Genomic DNA, 18,155 nt, shown 5'->3' on the forward strand with positions numbered 1-18,155 from the left:
TAGGCACCATCTCTCCCTACTATACCTGCTATCCCACAGCCACAGTCCCTTCCCAGAGGCTATTATCCCCCCACTGCTACTATAGGCACCATCTCTCCCTACTATACCTGCTATCCCACAGCCCCAGTCCCTTCCCAGAGGCTATTATCCCCCCCACTGCTACTATAGGTACCATCTCTCCCTACTATACCTGCTATCCCACAGCCCCAGTCCCTTCCCAGAGGCTATTATCCCCCCACTGCTACTATAGGCACCATCTCTCCCTACTATACCTGCTATCCCACAGCCACAGTCCCTTGCCAGAGGCTATTATCCCACTGCTACTATAGGCACCATCTCTCCCTACTATACCTGCTATCCCACAGCCACAGTCCCTTCCCAGAGGCTATTATCCCCCCACTGCTACTATAGGCACCATCTCTCCCTACTATACCTGCTATCCCACAGCCCAGTCCCTTCCCAGAGGCTATTATCCCACTGCTACTATAGGCACCATCTCTCCCTACTATACCTGCTATCCCACAGCCCCAGTCCCTTCCCAGAGGCTATTATCCCCCCACTGCTACTATAGGCACCATCTCTCCCTACTATACCTGCTATCCCACAGCCCCAGTCCCTTCCCAGAGGCTATTATCCCCCCACTGCTACTATAGGCACCATTTTTCCCTACTATACCTGCTATCCTACAGCCCCAGTCCTTTCCCAGATGCTATTATCCCCCCACTGCTACTATAGGCACCATCTCTCCCTACTATACCTGCTATCCCACAGTCACAGTCCCTTCCCAGAGGCTATTATCCCCCCACTGCTACTATAGGCACCATCTCTCCCTACTATACCTGCTATCCCACAGCCCCAGTCCCTTCCCAGAGGCTATTATCCCCCACTGCTACTATAGGCACCATCTCTCCCTACTATACCTGCTATCCCACAGCCCCAGTCCCTTCCCAGAGGCTATTATCCCCCCACTGCTACTATAGGCACCATCTCTCCCTACTATACCTGCTATCCCACAGCCCCAGTCCCTTCCCAGAGGCTATTATCCCCCCACTGCTACTATAGGCACCATCTCTCCCTACTATCCCACAGCCACAGTCCCTTCCCAGAGGCTATTTTCCCACTGCTACTATATTGACAATGTTATCACATGATATTCTCATAGTTTTGCAACTGGTGGGCTGCAGATTTAAGACCCCAAACAGATACAGAAATACTTACAGTTATTGCATCATTAAATAAATCATATACTTTTACTATACAAGATATTTTTTGGCCCAAAGGGCCCCCCTCAAGCCCTGGGACCCATGGCTAATACTCTTGCTGCCCAACAAGACCCGAGTTAGAGCAGAACACAGCACATTTCTCTTCCCTAACTGTTCCTTCTGTTCCTCCCCCCTAAGCAGCATGACCACCAATAGCACAATTAGACAAAAATACAATCCATGGCTTGTGCTCTCCATAGAGGAGCATTCTCTTTCTGGGAAAAAGGCAGGCCCAAGAAAAACCAGAAGGCGCCTGCTTTTCTCGTGCCAGACCCCACTGACATGCTGCGGTGCATCTCCCTGGGCTTCATTTCTAGGAACAGCGCTCACGCATCGAGCCCGTATGACATGGCCGCTGAATGCAACGCTTGTCTACGCAATGATGACAGCACCAAGATGCATATTCCCAGAAATGACCCAGTCTGGGGAAAAATCCTTCATATAATGCTGCGATGTCTCCTTGAACCCACAGGGGAAGGATATACAATGAAAAAATTCAAGGTGACAACTTGCATTAACTGTAATTTGGCCTTTTGTAATAAGCGTGAAGTGAACCAAGCCTTCTCTCCCAATGCAGCATTGTGGTCATGCTTTATGGCAGACACGCTATCATTATAAGTAGGGATGCACCGAACCCAGTTTTTTGGGTTCAGCTGAACCCCCGAATCCATCCCAAGGGATTCGGCCAAATACCGAACTAAAATCCTAATTACGATCTGCTAATTAGGATCCGGAAGGGGTAAAATCGCTGCGCAGACTGAATTTCTTTTTCTCTAACATTTAACCATTCCAAATCCTAATTAGCTAATTATGCTAATGTATGCTAATTAGGATTTGGATTCGGCGTAGCCAGGACCGTGGATTTGGCCGAATCATGCCAAAAAAGGCCCAACCCTGGATTCGGTGCATCCCTAATTATAAGAGAATATTCTGACCACAGTGTTTACCTTGATGCATTTTGGCACCCTCCCATTTGTGGGGTTTGCTCCCCATTATTTATACCACTATTTATGCCCACTAAATGGGCATCAGTTCAAAATGTGATAATTTTTTTTTATTTTTTTTAATTTTCAATTAGTATTGGGCAATTCTCCTTTTCTACAGATTTCCCATTTTTGTATAAACGTTTTTTTTTTAGACCTCCTTATTAATACTTGTCACATGGGAAATGTTTTCATTATTCTGAGGCTCCTTGGGAAAGAAGCAAGCAATTAGCCATTGAAAGCAAGTATCTCATTGGCTGATACAGGTTTACTTACACTGCAACAATGTTGGCCCTATTTTAGAAGGATGGCAGGAGAAGCACCAGTTGAGCCTGGGTCTACATTTTAAAGTGAAATGTTTTTTTCCTCTACTGAAAGTGCACTAATAGAGCCCTTACTGCAGTGATCCCCAACCAGTGGCTCGTGAGCAACATGTTGCTCCCCAACCCCTTGGGTGTTGCTCCCAGTGGCCTCAAATCAGGTAGTTATTTTTGTATCTCTGGTTAGGGAGCAAGTTGTGGTTGCATAAAAACCCAGTGTAATTGCCAAACAGACCCTTGTGTAGGATTCCAGTCAGAATAGGGGCTACCAAATAGCCAATTATAGCTCTTATTGGCACTCCAGGAACTTTTTTCATGCTTGCGTTGCTCCCCAATACTTTTTCCATTTGAATGTGGCTCATGGGTATACCAGGTTGGGGATCCCTGCCTTACTGTAATTCTTGTGAACAGGCCTGAACTGGCAATCTGTGCTTCTGGACAATTGTCTATGGCATCTTACAGCAGTCCCTCTGGCAGTCACTATTTATTGTGCCTGTATCGGAAGCAGTTTGGGCTGCTGTGTACTTGAAATGCCAGGGCCTATTTTAAAGTGCCAGACTGAGCCTGCTTGTGAAGAATCTCTACCCCCCTGTGAGTGGTGCTGGACTGATCAGGGACAGTGCTCCAACAGCGGGCGGCCATGTTGTGCCACACACATGCGCACAATTTGTGAGTGCCCCACTTGCACATTATTCACATGCATGCAATGTAAGTTTCCCAGCCCCTTTCCCTATCATGTAAATAGTCAGCAAGCTGGGGCATTTGCCCATTATGCGCATAGGTTTGCCCAACCGCATTGGGGGGCTCCCTCCTGGTGCAGGTAGCGAAGCACTTGAGGGTGGGGGGAGTTATTTTACAAAAAGCTATTTCAGACCCAGGACATTCTTACAGAACAAAGAAGAGATAAATTAGGAATACTGTCCATTTTTCAAGTTACAGCTTTATATACATTTGACTATATGTATATACAAACATATGAACATGTTGCTACGCTCACGCTACACAATGTAAGCATAAGCAAGGCAACAAAGGATAAAAGGAAAGCCTGCCTGCCTGCCAGCTGGAGGGCCAGGGGTCAATTCCATTTGCCTCCTAAACTCTGGGCCGGGCTCAGAGATGCTGCTCTATACCCACAGTGAATGAGGGCTCCCTATGCAGAAGGTCTGGCTGTGGAACCATAGGGGATTACCCGCTGGGATGCTGATCCTCCTGAAATCCTTAACAGCTTATTGAAATAAAATAGTTTGCAAAAATGCTCATGGAAACCATTCTGCATTATTTTTAATTGATGAGGCATTGCTTCCCCTTTAAAGGGTTCTTAATATTTACCAACATACTGAGAAGGAAATATTACTTGCTGCCATATAATTCACAGAACAGCAGAGGCAGAGTGTCATGAGAATGTTAGACAAGTGCCATGCAAAGCGCTTACGGTTCCGCCTGCGGGGCTTCCCATCATTCCCCAGGGGCAGATATAAGGGGATGGTGGTGAGGAGACGTGGGACAGCCCCGATATCACTCTCGGCCCCTGCAGAGGCAGATAAATGTGAATGTGCAGGAGGCTAGCAGAGTGGTTAACCTCATCCTGTCAGTAAATGTGTGCGCAAAGCCGCCGACATGCTCGGTTACATTCAGTCAAATCTCCGTGACACAGAGCAGCTGGTGACAGCAAAGCTTCAGTTTTCCATTATTTCCACATTAGAATGTCAATGACATCAAACGCGAGTGCGTCAGCCACGTACGTTCCATGACACCGAGGTGCTGCGTTGTGTCTCTTGTGACTGCGTTATAAAATGTAGGAAGGAGATGCTGAATGACATATACGGACAGCAAGCTTGGGAAAACACACCTGAACACCTACACGCTGGAGCATCTCCGCACATTAGGCCGCCCACCTCCAGTGTGTGGGTGTACTACAGTGTTCTAATGTCAGAGGGTGTCAGTCAGCACAGATCAGCATGGAGGCACCAGACTGGAAAAGCAGACACTATAGCCGATATATAAGCTGCCAGTGTATGAGCATTCCTGTAATTCACATACCTACATATACAGGTATGGGATATATTATCCGGAAACCTATTATCCAGAAACTCTGAAACATGAGAACAGAATTTTATTTCAGCTGCCCCCCCAAAAAAACCCTATTTCCCCATATGGCCCCATAGCATTGCTCTCAACTCCCCAATTTACAGTCCCCAGTCTCAGCTATTCAGATAAAGGAAAACTATAGTTCTAAAATGAATACTTAACCAACAGATAGTTTATTATATTATAGGATCAGGTCATGTCATCACTAAGCAAACATTTGGGGGTATAGTCATCATGCAGTGTAAAAAGTAAAGTGAAGCATTATCAGTGATGTTGCCCAGGGCAACCAATCAGCAATTAGATTTTAACAGTTAGAAAACCGAAGCAAAGCATCTGATTGGCTGCTTTGAGCAACATCACCGGTAACGTTTTACTCCACTTTTTACACAGCATGATAAATATACCCCTTAGGGTATATAAAGTTGGTACCTACAATTGTGTCACATGTTGTACAGCTATAACACAGCTGATCACTATAAGCAATTTTTTCACTATAAAGCAGAAATCATCAAATCAAAACATATTATTTATATCCTAATTAGTGACCTATACATCTTATCAAACAGGCATATACATATCACTAAATATTTCTCCCTTACGGATCACCTGAGAGGAAATAATGAAAGTACTTACTATAACAGGAAGTATGATGTGAATAAAAGATTATATAGAATTTATTTAGTATTGCTATATCATCACATTAAAATCAAATTAAAAATCAAATTAAAAATAAATTTAAAAAGTGTGAATAAAAGAGACAGCTCTGACAATTCATTTTCTGAGGCACCCTAGCATGTATGGGTGCCATTGGTTTGCGTATGAGCACAGTGCCTCATAAGAGCCACAGGGATGGTTTATAGTGCTATAAATGGCAGTGTTTTAATATGGGACTATCCAACAGAAAATACTATTATCAAAATGCTTTAAAGAGCACCTATCTCTGAAAAAGTATTTCCACCACTGGATGTACAGGCTTATAGAGCCCGCATTCTAGCTGGGGGAAACAATGTTTTCCACAAAAATTTTGCCTCACTAGGAACTTCGGCAAATCGCGCCGCCGCGTATGCCATCCCACCGGCAATTTATATTCTAGCCAGTGGGATGGTATTTCGGGGAGATTAGTCGCCATCCCCATCTGTCACAGCCCTTAAGGGGGTATAGTTTCTCTTCAATTGAAGCTATTGGCCAGCAAGAGGTGAGGGTGTATGCATCCCCTTCTCCTTACATTACACAGTAATAGGCGCTTGCACTATGATTTGTATATTGTGGCGTCTCCATGCAGACAAGCTACAAACCCGTGGCGTGTGTGTGTGTCCCACGTGGGCCTGTACAAATACAAGCCACATTTAGGGCACAAAGCAAAGCACAATTCCCTGACGGCGAGTGTGGCGAATCCAAGCAATGATATAAACAAAACAGTGCAATAATAAATCACCACAAGCCTTGCCAAGTGCAATCGAAATTGACATCTGCATTAGATTTCCCATTAACCATTCAGCTGCTGCTCGACAAATGCTGTTTGCCTGGCGTGCAGCCACATTATTGTGCATGAAAGAATAGGCAACATGAGGCATGAAAGCGCATTGGCTCTAGAAAATGCCTAGACAGAGCCATGTGTGTCTGCCACCCACTCCAGCGCCTGCAGCTTCTCACAACTGACAGCCTGTTTAGCTTTGGCTGAGGCTTTCCAAGAAAACCAACAGAGCTGCATAGAAACCCCAGCCCTTCTCCTGCGACCACCCCTCCCCAGCCGCTCGGCCCCGCTCAATTATACTCTTTCTTAACTTTCCAAGAAAATGATCAATGGATCGCGATATGAAGTGCTTGCCAGACCCGTGAGCTCACGGGCTATCCCCGGGGGGATACAGCAACGGCTCATTTACCGCCACAGCCACTAATGAGTCAAGACAATGTGCATTGCAGTTGGCGGCTCTCGCTGAAAGGGGTGCCCGGCGTACAGCTGGCGAAAAAAATTCCCAGTAATGGTGGATAGAATGGCACGCAGGGATCTGTAGTTCCCAATTTTTGGGTTACAGTTCTGTGAGTTTTCCAGTTGCTGATTATTACAACAATCATGTTGTTATAATAATGTTACTGATTATTACAACAAAGTCATCATTGTTCCTTTTTACAGAATCTGACCACTAGGACCAATGTTTTATTTGATCTCCTCATCAGAGTAATTAATATGGCAGCAAACATGCAGACAAATTGGCTCTCTGTGCAGGGTACCTAAACCCTGTAGATTTTATACAACACAGACCAATTCAGTAAATAGAAAGCAATACTATGGGTATATTTTCCCTTAAAGAATCTCAGACTATAATGGTATTTTTATATGGGAATATATGATAGAGGGACACAGAACGCAATCTAGTGGGAGTCAAACAATGTCATTTTTATTGTCACTATGCATGGAAAATGGTTACTCTGAATACTTTGCAGATAACACAATGATGGTTTTTCCTTTAAATTAACTTTTATTAGGATGTAGAAAGTGCTATTCTTAGACAATTTGCAGTTGGTCTTCAATTTTTATTAACTTTTTTTTTTTTTTAATATTTTGTTTTTTGTTCAGCAGCTCTCTAGTTTGGAATTTCAGCAGCTATCTGATTGCTAGGGTCCAATTTAACCTAGCAACCAGGTTTGAAAGAGAGACAGGAATATGAGTAGGGAAGGGCCTAAATAGAAAGATAAGTAATAAAAAGTAACAATAAAATTGTAGCCTCACAGAGCAATAATTTTATGGCTGCCGGGGTCAGTGACCCCCATTTGAAAGCTGGAAAGAGTCAGAAGAGAAAGGCAAATAATTCAAAAACTATAAAAAATGAAGACTAGCTGAATAGTTGCTAAAAATAGGCTATTCTATAACATACTAAAAGTTAACCTGAAGATGAACCACCCCTTGAAGACAAAAATATATATTTCTGAATAGACTTTATTTTCCCATACTTCTTAACTACCCCATACAATATATGACCTTTCTGTCTATTTGAGCAATTCAAATGCAAAAAAAAAAAAAAAAAAAGCATAGGGGCCATTGTTGGGGCCCGGTCTCTTATATCACAGGAACCTCAAAGGTTATACTATCACCATTTCACCAGTACTCTAAAAGTTAGCTTATCTGGTGTGGAGCCAAGGGCCCCTTTTAGCCAGCTTCTGAAACGGCCCTGTTGCACTACCTTTGCATGCCTGTTATGTGCATATATAATGTGCAGGTATTAAGGGGTTAACGAACAACGGTCTCTTAATTGGCCCTTGCCCCACCCAGCCCAAGAGTCGAAAAGTGAAATCTAGCAATTCAGCCATATCCCATGCAACTGGTGTGGGGTATGGTTACCTTATGGCTAACGTCACTGCTGATGGCATTTGTTCTACTGGCTACTGGCAGTACTGCCCTTGGTAGCCAGTGATTTCTGGCAGTACTGCCCTTGGTAGCCAGTGATTTCTGGCAGTACTGCCCTTGGTAGCCAGTGATTTCTGGCAGTACTGCCCTTGGTGGTCGGTAATTTCCCCTTCTGTATACCCTGAGCGGCATTAATGCACAGAGCACTGCCGGAGTAAAGCCGCTGCTATGGCACGGTACTAATCAATGACAAACAAACAAGCCTGTACATTAAGAACTGGGCCAAGCAGCTTTAATGAGCTGTAAAACTGCCCCCCCCCCCCCCAAGGGATAGGGTACCACCTATTTAAACAATTGCTCTAAACCAGGGGTAGGGGAACCTATGGCTCGGGAGCCAGATGTGGCTCTTTTGATGGCTGCATCTGGCTCGCTGCCAAATCTTTAATAAAAAAAATAATGGGGGACATGGCCTGCGCTTGGCGGATAGAAGACGTGTTCTAAGGCTTAGAACACGTCTTCTATCCGCCGAGCGCAGGCCTCGCTCTCCTCCGCATCGCATCGGGCGTCCTTGGGACCCACCCTACCTTGCCCCTGCACTAGGCGGATAGAAGATGTGTTCTAAGGCTTAGAACGCGTCTTCTATCCGCCGAGCGCAGGCCACGCCCTCCTCCACATCGCATCCGCATCCTTGGGACCCACCCTACCTTGCCCCACAGCATCCGCGGCCAAACATATTGTATGGCTCTCACAGAATTACATTTTAAAATATGTGGTGTTTATGGCTCTCCAAAAAGGTTCCCGACCCCTGCTCTAAACCCATCAATTGCCTTGCCATTTTGTACCCTGTAGCTTCATGCACAATTAAAAGCTCCTCCGGTAGGAAAGGGGTTAATTCATTTGTATCTTCTGAATGAGAGGGTTTTCAAGTAAAACAGAATGATCCCATACATTTCTATTTTGCAAAACAGAAAGCTGCTCCTGGCATCCAATAACAAGGCAATGCCAACACACAGCAGGGAAGCACTGAATGACGGTGAATGCCAGTGCTGAGAAGGCTACAGTTTCACAGAGCTGTTTAAATGTTGTAAATAGGCATATTTTCTCATTTAAGCTGGCGTCTGCTATTAAATTAGAGAGACATAGGAGGGGGGGGGGGGGGAAGAGAAGGAGTGAAAGTGGTCTTTTTGTGAGCAGGGAAGGATCCCAACTGGCAGAAGCCAGCGATTTAATGTCACCTTGTAGAACCTCAAGAGACAAACTTCAGACTCCGTGCAGCCCACAGAGGCCTCTTGAAAATCTTGTTAACTGGCTGTTCTAATTGCTAGATAAACAATCTCCTTGCCACTGGCGGAGAGGGGGGGGGGGCTGTGGCCCGGAGCCAACTGGAAAAGAGAGTGTGTGTTCTCCCACCTCCCACAGGCAGCCGATGGGTTAAAGATGAAATCTCCTCAGTTTCAGTGAAATCATTACTTTCAAATTAGACTCTTGCACATGGCGGCCCCCAGTAATCTCAAGCAATAACGGCTCAAGGGAGGTGCTGGGAGTTGCTTGCACTTTCTATTTGCCATGGGTCTAAAATTAACCCGAGAATACTACTCTCATCAAAACATCATATACATTCAGACTAAAGGTGGCCATACACGCTACAATTACAATCTTTCCCTATCAAGTCAAGAGCTGATGATTTTGCATTACAGGGATATTTCCCCTTCAAGTTAACTTTTAGTAAGTTATAGAATGGCCAACTCTTAGCAACTTTTCAGTTGGTCTTTATTTTTCTTTTTAATAGTTTTTACATTATTTGCCTTCTTCTGACTCTACTGATTGCTTTAGCAGGCTAAAACATAACTGTTATTGTCACTACTTATCTTTCTATTTAGGGGCTCTTCTATTCATATTCTAGTCCCTCATTCAAACCACTGCCTAGTTGGTAGGGTAATTTTGACCCTAGCAACCAAACAGCTGCTGAAATTCAAAACTGGAGAGCTGTTGAACAAAAAAGCCAAAGAATTCAAAAATCATAAATAAAAAATAAAGGTCAATTGCAAATTGTCTCAAAATATCAACCACATCATACTAAAGGTCTAACAACCCCTACAATGTTTGGCCTCTTCAAAGGCATCTGATCAAAAATTTCAGTCCTGCCCAACTGACAATAATTCCAATTTCTTTTCTATTGTGTTTGTCAAGCAAAATAAACTTCACTTCACTAAATCTGGTTTCCTTCAGACTTGGAAATAGACAATCACAATAAGTAGGCAGCTGCCATTTTGTGGCCACTGTTATAAATACAAGCTTTGTATTACCCCAAAATCTTATGTATGAGCCAGAATGGGGGACCGGATGCCCATGCACAGGCAACACAATTAGATGGTGAGAAGCGAGGGGGGAATGCGAGTGCTGAATGGAAAGTTTAAGTAATTGTCTGCCCCGCCTCTATGCCAAAGGCATAAAGGTGGGGCAGGCAATATATGATTTTTGATGTATGATTTTAAATGCCTTTATAATAGGTTTTAATGTGTTAATATAAAAATGAATTTGCGTTTCTTGTTTAATTCAAAAAGGACTTTTATCATACAACTTTTTATGCTTTTATTATACAGGTATGGGAACCGTTATCCAGAAAGCTCACAATTATGGAAAGCCCGTCTCCCATAGACTCCATTGTAATCAAATAATTTCGATTTTAAAACGGATTTCCTTTCTCTCTGTAATAATAAAACAGTACTTTGTACTTGATACCAACTAAGATATAATTACCCCTTATTGGGGGCAGAACAGCCCTATTGGGTTTATTTAATGGTTAAATGATTCCCTTTTCTCTGTAATAATAAAACAGTATCTGTACTTGATCCCAACTAAGATATAATTACCCCTTATTGGGGGCAGAACAGCCCTATTGGGTTTATTTAATGGTTAAATGATTCCCTTTTCTCTGTAATAATAAAACAGTACCTGTACTTGATCCCAACTAAGATATAATTACCCCTTATTGGGGGCAGAACAGCCCTATTGGGTTTATTTCATGGTTAAATGATTCCCTTTTCTCTGTAATAAAACAGTACCTGTACTTGATCCCAACTAAGATATAATTAATCCTTTTTGGAGGCAAAACAATCCTGTTGGGTTTAATTAATGTTCTATTGATTTTTTAGTAGACTATTAATCCGTGGTATCTAGAACCAGGATAACCCGAATGTTCTGTGCACAAAATGGCAGCTGCTTGCTTATATTGATTGTCTATTTCCAAGTCTGAAGGAAACAAGATTTAGTGAAGTGAAGTTTATTTTGAAGTATGAAGATCCAAATTATGGAAAGACCCCTTATCCAGAATGCCCTTGGTCCTGAGCATTCTGGATAATAGATCCCCTCTTAAACCCCCCCCCCCCCCCAAATAACCCCAAAGCTCCCACATAGAGTAACCTCTGGTTCTTGGAAGAATTCAGGGTAACAGGCTGCCATAAAATAAGCAGGATGTCTATGAGTTTAAACTATCCTAAAGATATTTATCTCAGGGGTGCAGGAGCCACACAGCCAATACTCCCTGCAGGGCACAGAGCACACACTTTTGTAACAGGGACTTATTTAGGTATGAATGATAACGCACAAGACACATGGCGTTGTATCTAGAACCAGGATAACCCTAATGTTCTGTGCACACATCACCATGATGTCAATGCACCTTACCTTGGAAGAGTAAATGAGAGTACCCTATATGTGCCAGGGGCTGTGCCCACAAGCAGCCTGCAAAACAGCAACCCCCCAGGACTTTGTGGGTGTTACATTATGCCCTATTTTGCTATTCCATGGCAACCTGGGAGCCGTACTTAGATGGTCTCCTAGTCTGGCATGTGATGCAATTCAGCAAGAATGTAAACAGACATAAAAAGGGCCCCGTGGCAAATGGAAACAAAGCTATGAATGAGTGTTTTTTTTAACCTCCAAGCTACTTTTAGACACCGCTGCAATGGAAAGATTGTATGACGGGAGAGGACGTTGCAGTTCCGAAGGATTTGAAATCAAATGTGAGCTTATTACCTGGTTAGAGAAGTGCCTCCCCCAGACCTTACATGCTGTTAAACTACAACTCCCAGCATCCACTGAAGAACAGACATCTGCCATCATTCTCTGCCATATTACATAATGTCTTCAATAGCAATACAGATCTGACACTTAGGTACAAGAATGCCAGATATGGAGGCAATAAATGCCAAGTGCCCAGGGGAGAATTCAGTCACTACAACAATAACAAAAGGTACAAACATGAGGAAATATTAAATAAACACAAAACTTACCATTCACGGTGGCATTGCCTTTCTTCTCTGGCTCTGCAGCTTTTGGCTTTGTCACCTGAAGGGCCAAGCAAATAAACAAGCAGGTGTGAGTAAGTTGGGGAGGGATCTATAAGCCATCATTTTTTTTTTTAAAGATTTTATTTTTCAATTTTCCAAACTAAAAAAAAATTGCATTAACATTAACAAGAAGAAAAGAAAGGAAAGAAGAGAATGGGGGACACGAGGGAGGAAAGAAAAAGAATGAGGCAAGGGTAAAAAGCATAGAAGGACTCGGGTACAAGCAAGTATTTTGCAGTAATAAGCCACAGTTGAAGGAAGCAGACTGGTGCATTGTATCCCTTTCCACATACTCCATTGGGTCAGTTTCCAATAGAACTCAAGAATTATTGGTGCAAGTTGGGGTGCAGCATAAAAAATATTGGATGCTGGTGTGATTCAACCCTACTAACTGGCTACAACAGTGGTTCTTAACTCGGCTTCTCAGAGAAAAATGTTAACTTAGTATGATGTAGAGTAATATTCTGAGAAAACCTGGTACAGGTATGGGACCTATTAACCAGAATGCTCGGGACCTGGGGTTTCCGGATTAAGGATCTTTCGGTAATTTGGATCGCCATAATTTAAGTCTGCTAAATTGCATTTAAATTTTGTATAAACCCAATAGGCTTATTTTGCCTCCAATAAGGATCATTTATATCTTAGTTGGGATCAAGTACAGGTACAGTTTTATTATTACAGAGAAAAGGGAATCATTTAACCATTAAATAAACCCAATAGGGCTGTTCTGCCCCCAATAAGGGGCAATTATATCTTAGTTCGGATCAAGTACAGGTACTGTTTTATTATTACAGAGAAAAGGGAATCATTTAACCATTAAATAAACCCAATAGGACTGTTCTGCCCCCAATAAGGGGTAACTATATCTTAGTTGGGATCAAGTACAGGTACTGTTTTATTATTACAGAGAAAAGGGGATCATTTAACCATTAAATAAACCCAATAGGGCTGTTCTGCCCCCAATAAGGGGTAATTATATCTTAGTTGGGATCAAGTACAGGTACTGTTTTATTATTACAGAGAAAAGGGAATCATTTAACCATTAAATAAACCCAATAGGATTGTTCTGCCCCCAATAAGGGGTAATTATATCTTAGTTGGGATCAAGTACAGGTACCGTTTTATTATTACAGAGAAAAAGGATATCATTTTTAAAAATTAGAATTATTTGCTTATAATGGAGTCTATGGGAGAAAGCCTTTCCGTAATTTGGAACTTTCTGGATAAGGGGTTTCCGGATAAGGGATCCCATACCTGTATTGGGCTTTATTTTTTATGATTTGTCATTTTTAAATTATTTCACTTTTTGTTCAGCAACTCCAGTTTGGAATTTCAGCAGTTATCTGGTTGCTAGGGTTCAAATTACCTTGGCAACCAGGTAGTGGTTTACATGAGAGACTGGTATATGAATAGGAGAGGACTAGAATAGAAACATAAGTAATAAAAAGTAACAATAACAATAAAATTGTAGCCTCAGGGCAATAGTTTTTGGCTGCCGGGGTCAGTAACCTTTATTTGAAACTTGAAAAGAATCTTCAAACTTGAAAAGAAGGAGAAGGCAAATGATTAAACCCCTTTAACTCAAGGCATAAGCATTATGACCCTCAAACTGGTTTAGAACCAGTTTTGCACCTTGTTTTAATTACTATATCCAATTGGAGGAAGAACGTTTGGGTCTTGGCCCATATATTGAGTCCCTGGGATACAGCAATGACTCTGCTGGCAGCATTGGTCTCCCCGGAACTGCATTGTCCCATGTTCTTGGTCCTTTATAAAAAAATAAAAAAACTGCACTCTCCCTAGAAGTCAGACTATGGGGCTGATTTACTAAGACACGATTTCGAATCCGAATTGGAAAAATTCCGATTGGAAACGAACATTTTGCGACTTTTTCGGTAATTTTGCGATTTTTTCGGCGTCTTTACGATTTTTGCGTAAAAACGCGAGTTTTTCGTAGCCATTGCGAAAGTTGCGCAAAGTCGCAATTTTTCCGTAGCGTTAACACTTGCGCGCAAAGTCGCGCCTTTTTCGTAGCGTTAAAACTTAAAAGGCGTGACGTTTCGCACAAAAAAATCGCGACTTTGCGCAACTTTCGTAATGGCTACGAAAAACTCGCGTTTTTATGCAAAAATTGTAAAGACGCCGAAAAAATCGCAAAAGATACGAAAAAATCGCAAAAGATACGAAAAATCGCAAAAGATACGATAAAATCGCAAAAGATACGATAAAATCGCAAAATTACCAATCATTACGAAAAAACCGCAATCGGACGCATTCGGCCCGTTCGTGGGTTAGTAAATGTGCCCCTATGTGTATTAATATAATATAATATACAATATATCTATATTTTAATACAAAACAATTGGAACAAGATCAAAGATGTCCAACATGTGGCCACAACTCCCAGCATCCTACATTAGCCTTTATGAAATACTTGCTAACCACTAATGGAGCTGCATGAAGACCAAGCCAAAAGCAAATATGAATATAAAATAAGCATGGCTATATAACCAACACAGCAGCAGGATAGAGTTTGTATTAGTAGGGCAGCCTTGGTTGGGCCAGGGGGATCCTGGATATTTTATTTTTGTGGGGAAGGACTGAAGCTTAATCCCAATAACCCCCAGGGTCTCCGGTTTAAGCCAGCCATACACGTTCAGATTTTAGTCTTCTTCTGATGAACATTCGGATATCAGTCATGCGTTTAAAAGCAACATTCATTGCAGGATAAAGCCATAAAAATAACAAATTGGAGGACGTTTTGTACATGAAATAGTTGGCAGCACCAATCATAGTGAAGAAACGTCCCAGAAATGCACTGTAGGCCCCCCAAGGATATCATCAGATACACAATACATGCGCAGATTTTATTGTTATCCGACCCAAATTATTTAGTCGACCTGATCGACCAAATCGCCATGGTATGACAACTGTCGGGACGATAATTTGGAGTTCACACACGGTCCGAAAACCATACAAAACTACGTTTCATATGATTATATCGGTACGTATACGGCCAGCTTTAGTCTATAAAACCCCTACTGAACATATTTTTGTTCTCAAACTGAAAACAGGAAAAAGCCCAATTCTGGGTTTAAGTGATAACAGAGATAGGAGGAGCCGGCTCAGCAATAAAGGTTAACGCTTAAACCCAAACATCCATTTTCCCCCTCTCCTGAGTGAGTCATGTGGTACGAGCCAGTGCTGCAAGTGATTAGAAGCCCGCACCACTGAGGATGTGCCGGTGGGAAGCTTTCTCGTTATGCTAATTGCTCACTTCCCAGGAAGACATGTACCCATCACATTGGCTGCATAGCTGGATGCACGCAACAGATGGAAGGGAAGTTACATTTTCCAGCAGGGAATACCTATGTTGATCTCTCCTTGTCACTACTCTGGGCTGAACATAACTGGACTCGGTATCTGTCTGTCCCTCTATATTTTCTGCCCTGGCAGGATCTGACTGTTGAAACAATGTAGCAGAAGCCAGCTGATTCGCAGGCCTGTGAAGGAGCATGCAAGACTGACTTCAGCTAAACAGTTTCAACAGTCAGAACCAGAGAACAAATACAGGTATCAGATCCGTTATCCGGAAACCCGTTATCCAGAGAGCTCCGAATTACGGAAAGCCTGTCTCCCATAGACTCCATTTTAATCTAATAACTCTTTTAAATCAATATCCTTTTTCTCTGTCATAATAAAACAGTACCTGTACTTGATCCCAACTAAGATATAATTACCCCTTATTGGGGGCAGAACAGCCCTATTGGGTTTATTTAATGGTTAAATGATTCCCTTTTCTCTGTAATAATAAAACAGTACCTGTACTTGATCCCAACTAAGATATAATTACCCCTTATTGGGGCAGAACAGCCCTATTGGGTTTATTTTAAGGTTAAATTATTCCCTTTTCTCTGTAATAATAAAACAGTACCTGTACTTGATCCCAACTAAGATATAATTACCCCTTATTGGGGGCAGAACAGCCCTATTGGGTTTATTTAATGCTTAAATGATTCCCTTTTCTCTGTAATAATAAAACAGTACCTGTACTTGATCCCAACTAAGATATAATTACCCCTTATTGGGGCAGAACAGCCCTATTGGGTTTATTTAATGCTTAAATGATTCCCTTTTCTCTGTAATAATAAAACAGTACCTGTACTTGATCCCAAATATGGTATAATTTATCCTTATTGGAGGCAAAACAATCCTATTGGGTTTATTAATGTTTTACTGATTTTTTTTAGTAGACTTAAGGTATGGAGATCAAAAATACAGAAAGACCCCTCATTCGGAATACCCTTGATCCCGAGCATTCTGGATAACGGGTCCTATACCTGTACTGCTTTTCAACTGCATGCACAAATAACCTATAACACGTATAATAAATGTATAGTGGAAGGTTTATAGAATCCCATTTTCTTTCATTAGGCAACACTTTTATTTTTGGGTTTGTACCCCCTGTAAATGTATTTAGTGCCAGAAGGAAGCACAAGCCATTGAGAGAGCTGTGTAGCCCGCTGTGCCTGTCTCTTCCCACATTCTCCGCACTTACTAAGTCTTTTAATAGTCTCCCGTTTCCACTCGGAGTCACGTTTTACTGGCACGTTCTGTTTAATCCTCCTTCTGTGGGATGCTGTGCCCCAATCCATTATTCCATCTATAATGCAGAGTTTCCTCACATTTCCCAGGGCTCAGTCTGCAGCCACAAACCATAAGCTACGCCGAATAAGCTCTTAGGAAAACAGCTCCCTAATGGGTTTAATACATGTGCTACTGTGTAGGTGTGCGGCTGGGGGGCTTTATTTCCCCCCGTTCACATTAGCAACAAGCTCAAATAACACCTGCATTTGAATAACAGAAAACCAACTTGCTGTTTTTTTGTTTTTAATTGCATGTGACAGGGATTCCCACACTAATAATGTTATTTATTTATATTAATAATTTGTAATTATCTCCTTGCAACTCTGCCAAGTACAGGTATGAGATCCGTTATCTGAAAACCTGTTATGCAGAAGGCATAACATATCCCATAGACTCCTTTTTAATAAAATAATTCCCATTTCCCTTTATCTCTGTAATAATAAAACAGTACAGGTATAGGACCCATTATCCAAAATGCTCGGGACCAAGGCTATTCCATACCTTAAGTCTACTAAATAAAACATTAATAAAACTCAATAGGGTGGTTTTACACCCAAAAATTAAGATTAATTATATCTTAGTTGGGATCAATTATCAATTATGTTATTAATACAGAGAAAAAGCAAATCAGTTTAAAAATTCTAAACCATTTGATCAAAATGGAGTCTATGGGAGACGGCTTTCCATAAAGGAAAACGGGTTTCCGGATAACGGATCCCATACCTGTACCTTGTACTTGATCCCAACTAAGATATAATTAATCCTTATTGGAGGCAAAACAATCCTTTTCAGTTTATTTAATGTATAATTTATTTTTAGTATAGTTGGAGATCCAAATTAGTCTCTTTTGGGGATAATATCAGCAGGATTTATTTTCCATTTATATGGCATTATACTAAGTATAGGGATATTATGTTCCCAGAACGTTCTTTACCTAGGGGCTCACAGACTAGATGTTTTATGAACCCTGAGAAGTTACAGATAGTTCTTCCTGTGATAGACTTTTACCATAACTCAACCCCCAATAATTAGGTTTATTAATACAGATAGCACTGCTTTCCGTTATGATTAACTGCACAGACACAAGGGAGGTGCCATATTGCTCATCAAATCCTTTCCCACAGACTGTAATACAATAAACAAAAACAAAACAAAAA

General features: G+C 41.9%; 1 protein-coding gene across 1 annotated transcript in view; it reads right to left on the bottom strand.

Annotated features, from left to right (window-relative positions):
• The window catches only part of qars1 (glutaminyl-tRNA synthetase 1), a 61,680-nt gene that overhangs the window by 21,597 nt on the left and 21,928 nt on the right, over window positions 1-18,155 (bottom strand). Inside the window, exon 7 of the mRNA XM_004914097.3 lies at window positions 12,295-12,349. Within this exon, the coding sequence (XP_004914154.1) occupies window positions 12,295-12,349 (55 nt within the window). The remainder of the gene's footprint in view (window positions 1-12,294; window positions 12,350-18,155) is intronic.

Source organism: Xenopus tropicalis, chromosome 4 (assembly GCF_000004195.4).
Source record: "Xenopus tropicalis strain Nigerian chromosome 4, UCB_Xtro_10.0, whole genome shotgun sequence".
Classification (NCBI taxonomy): domain Eukaryota; kingdom Metazoa; phylum Chordata; class Amphibia; order Anura; family Pipidae; genus Xenopus; species Xenopus tropicalis.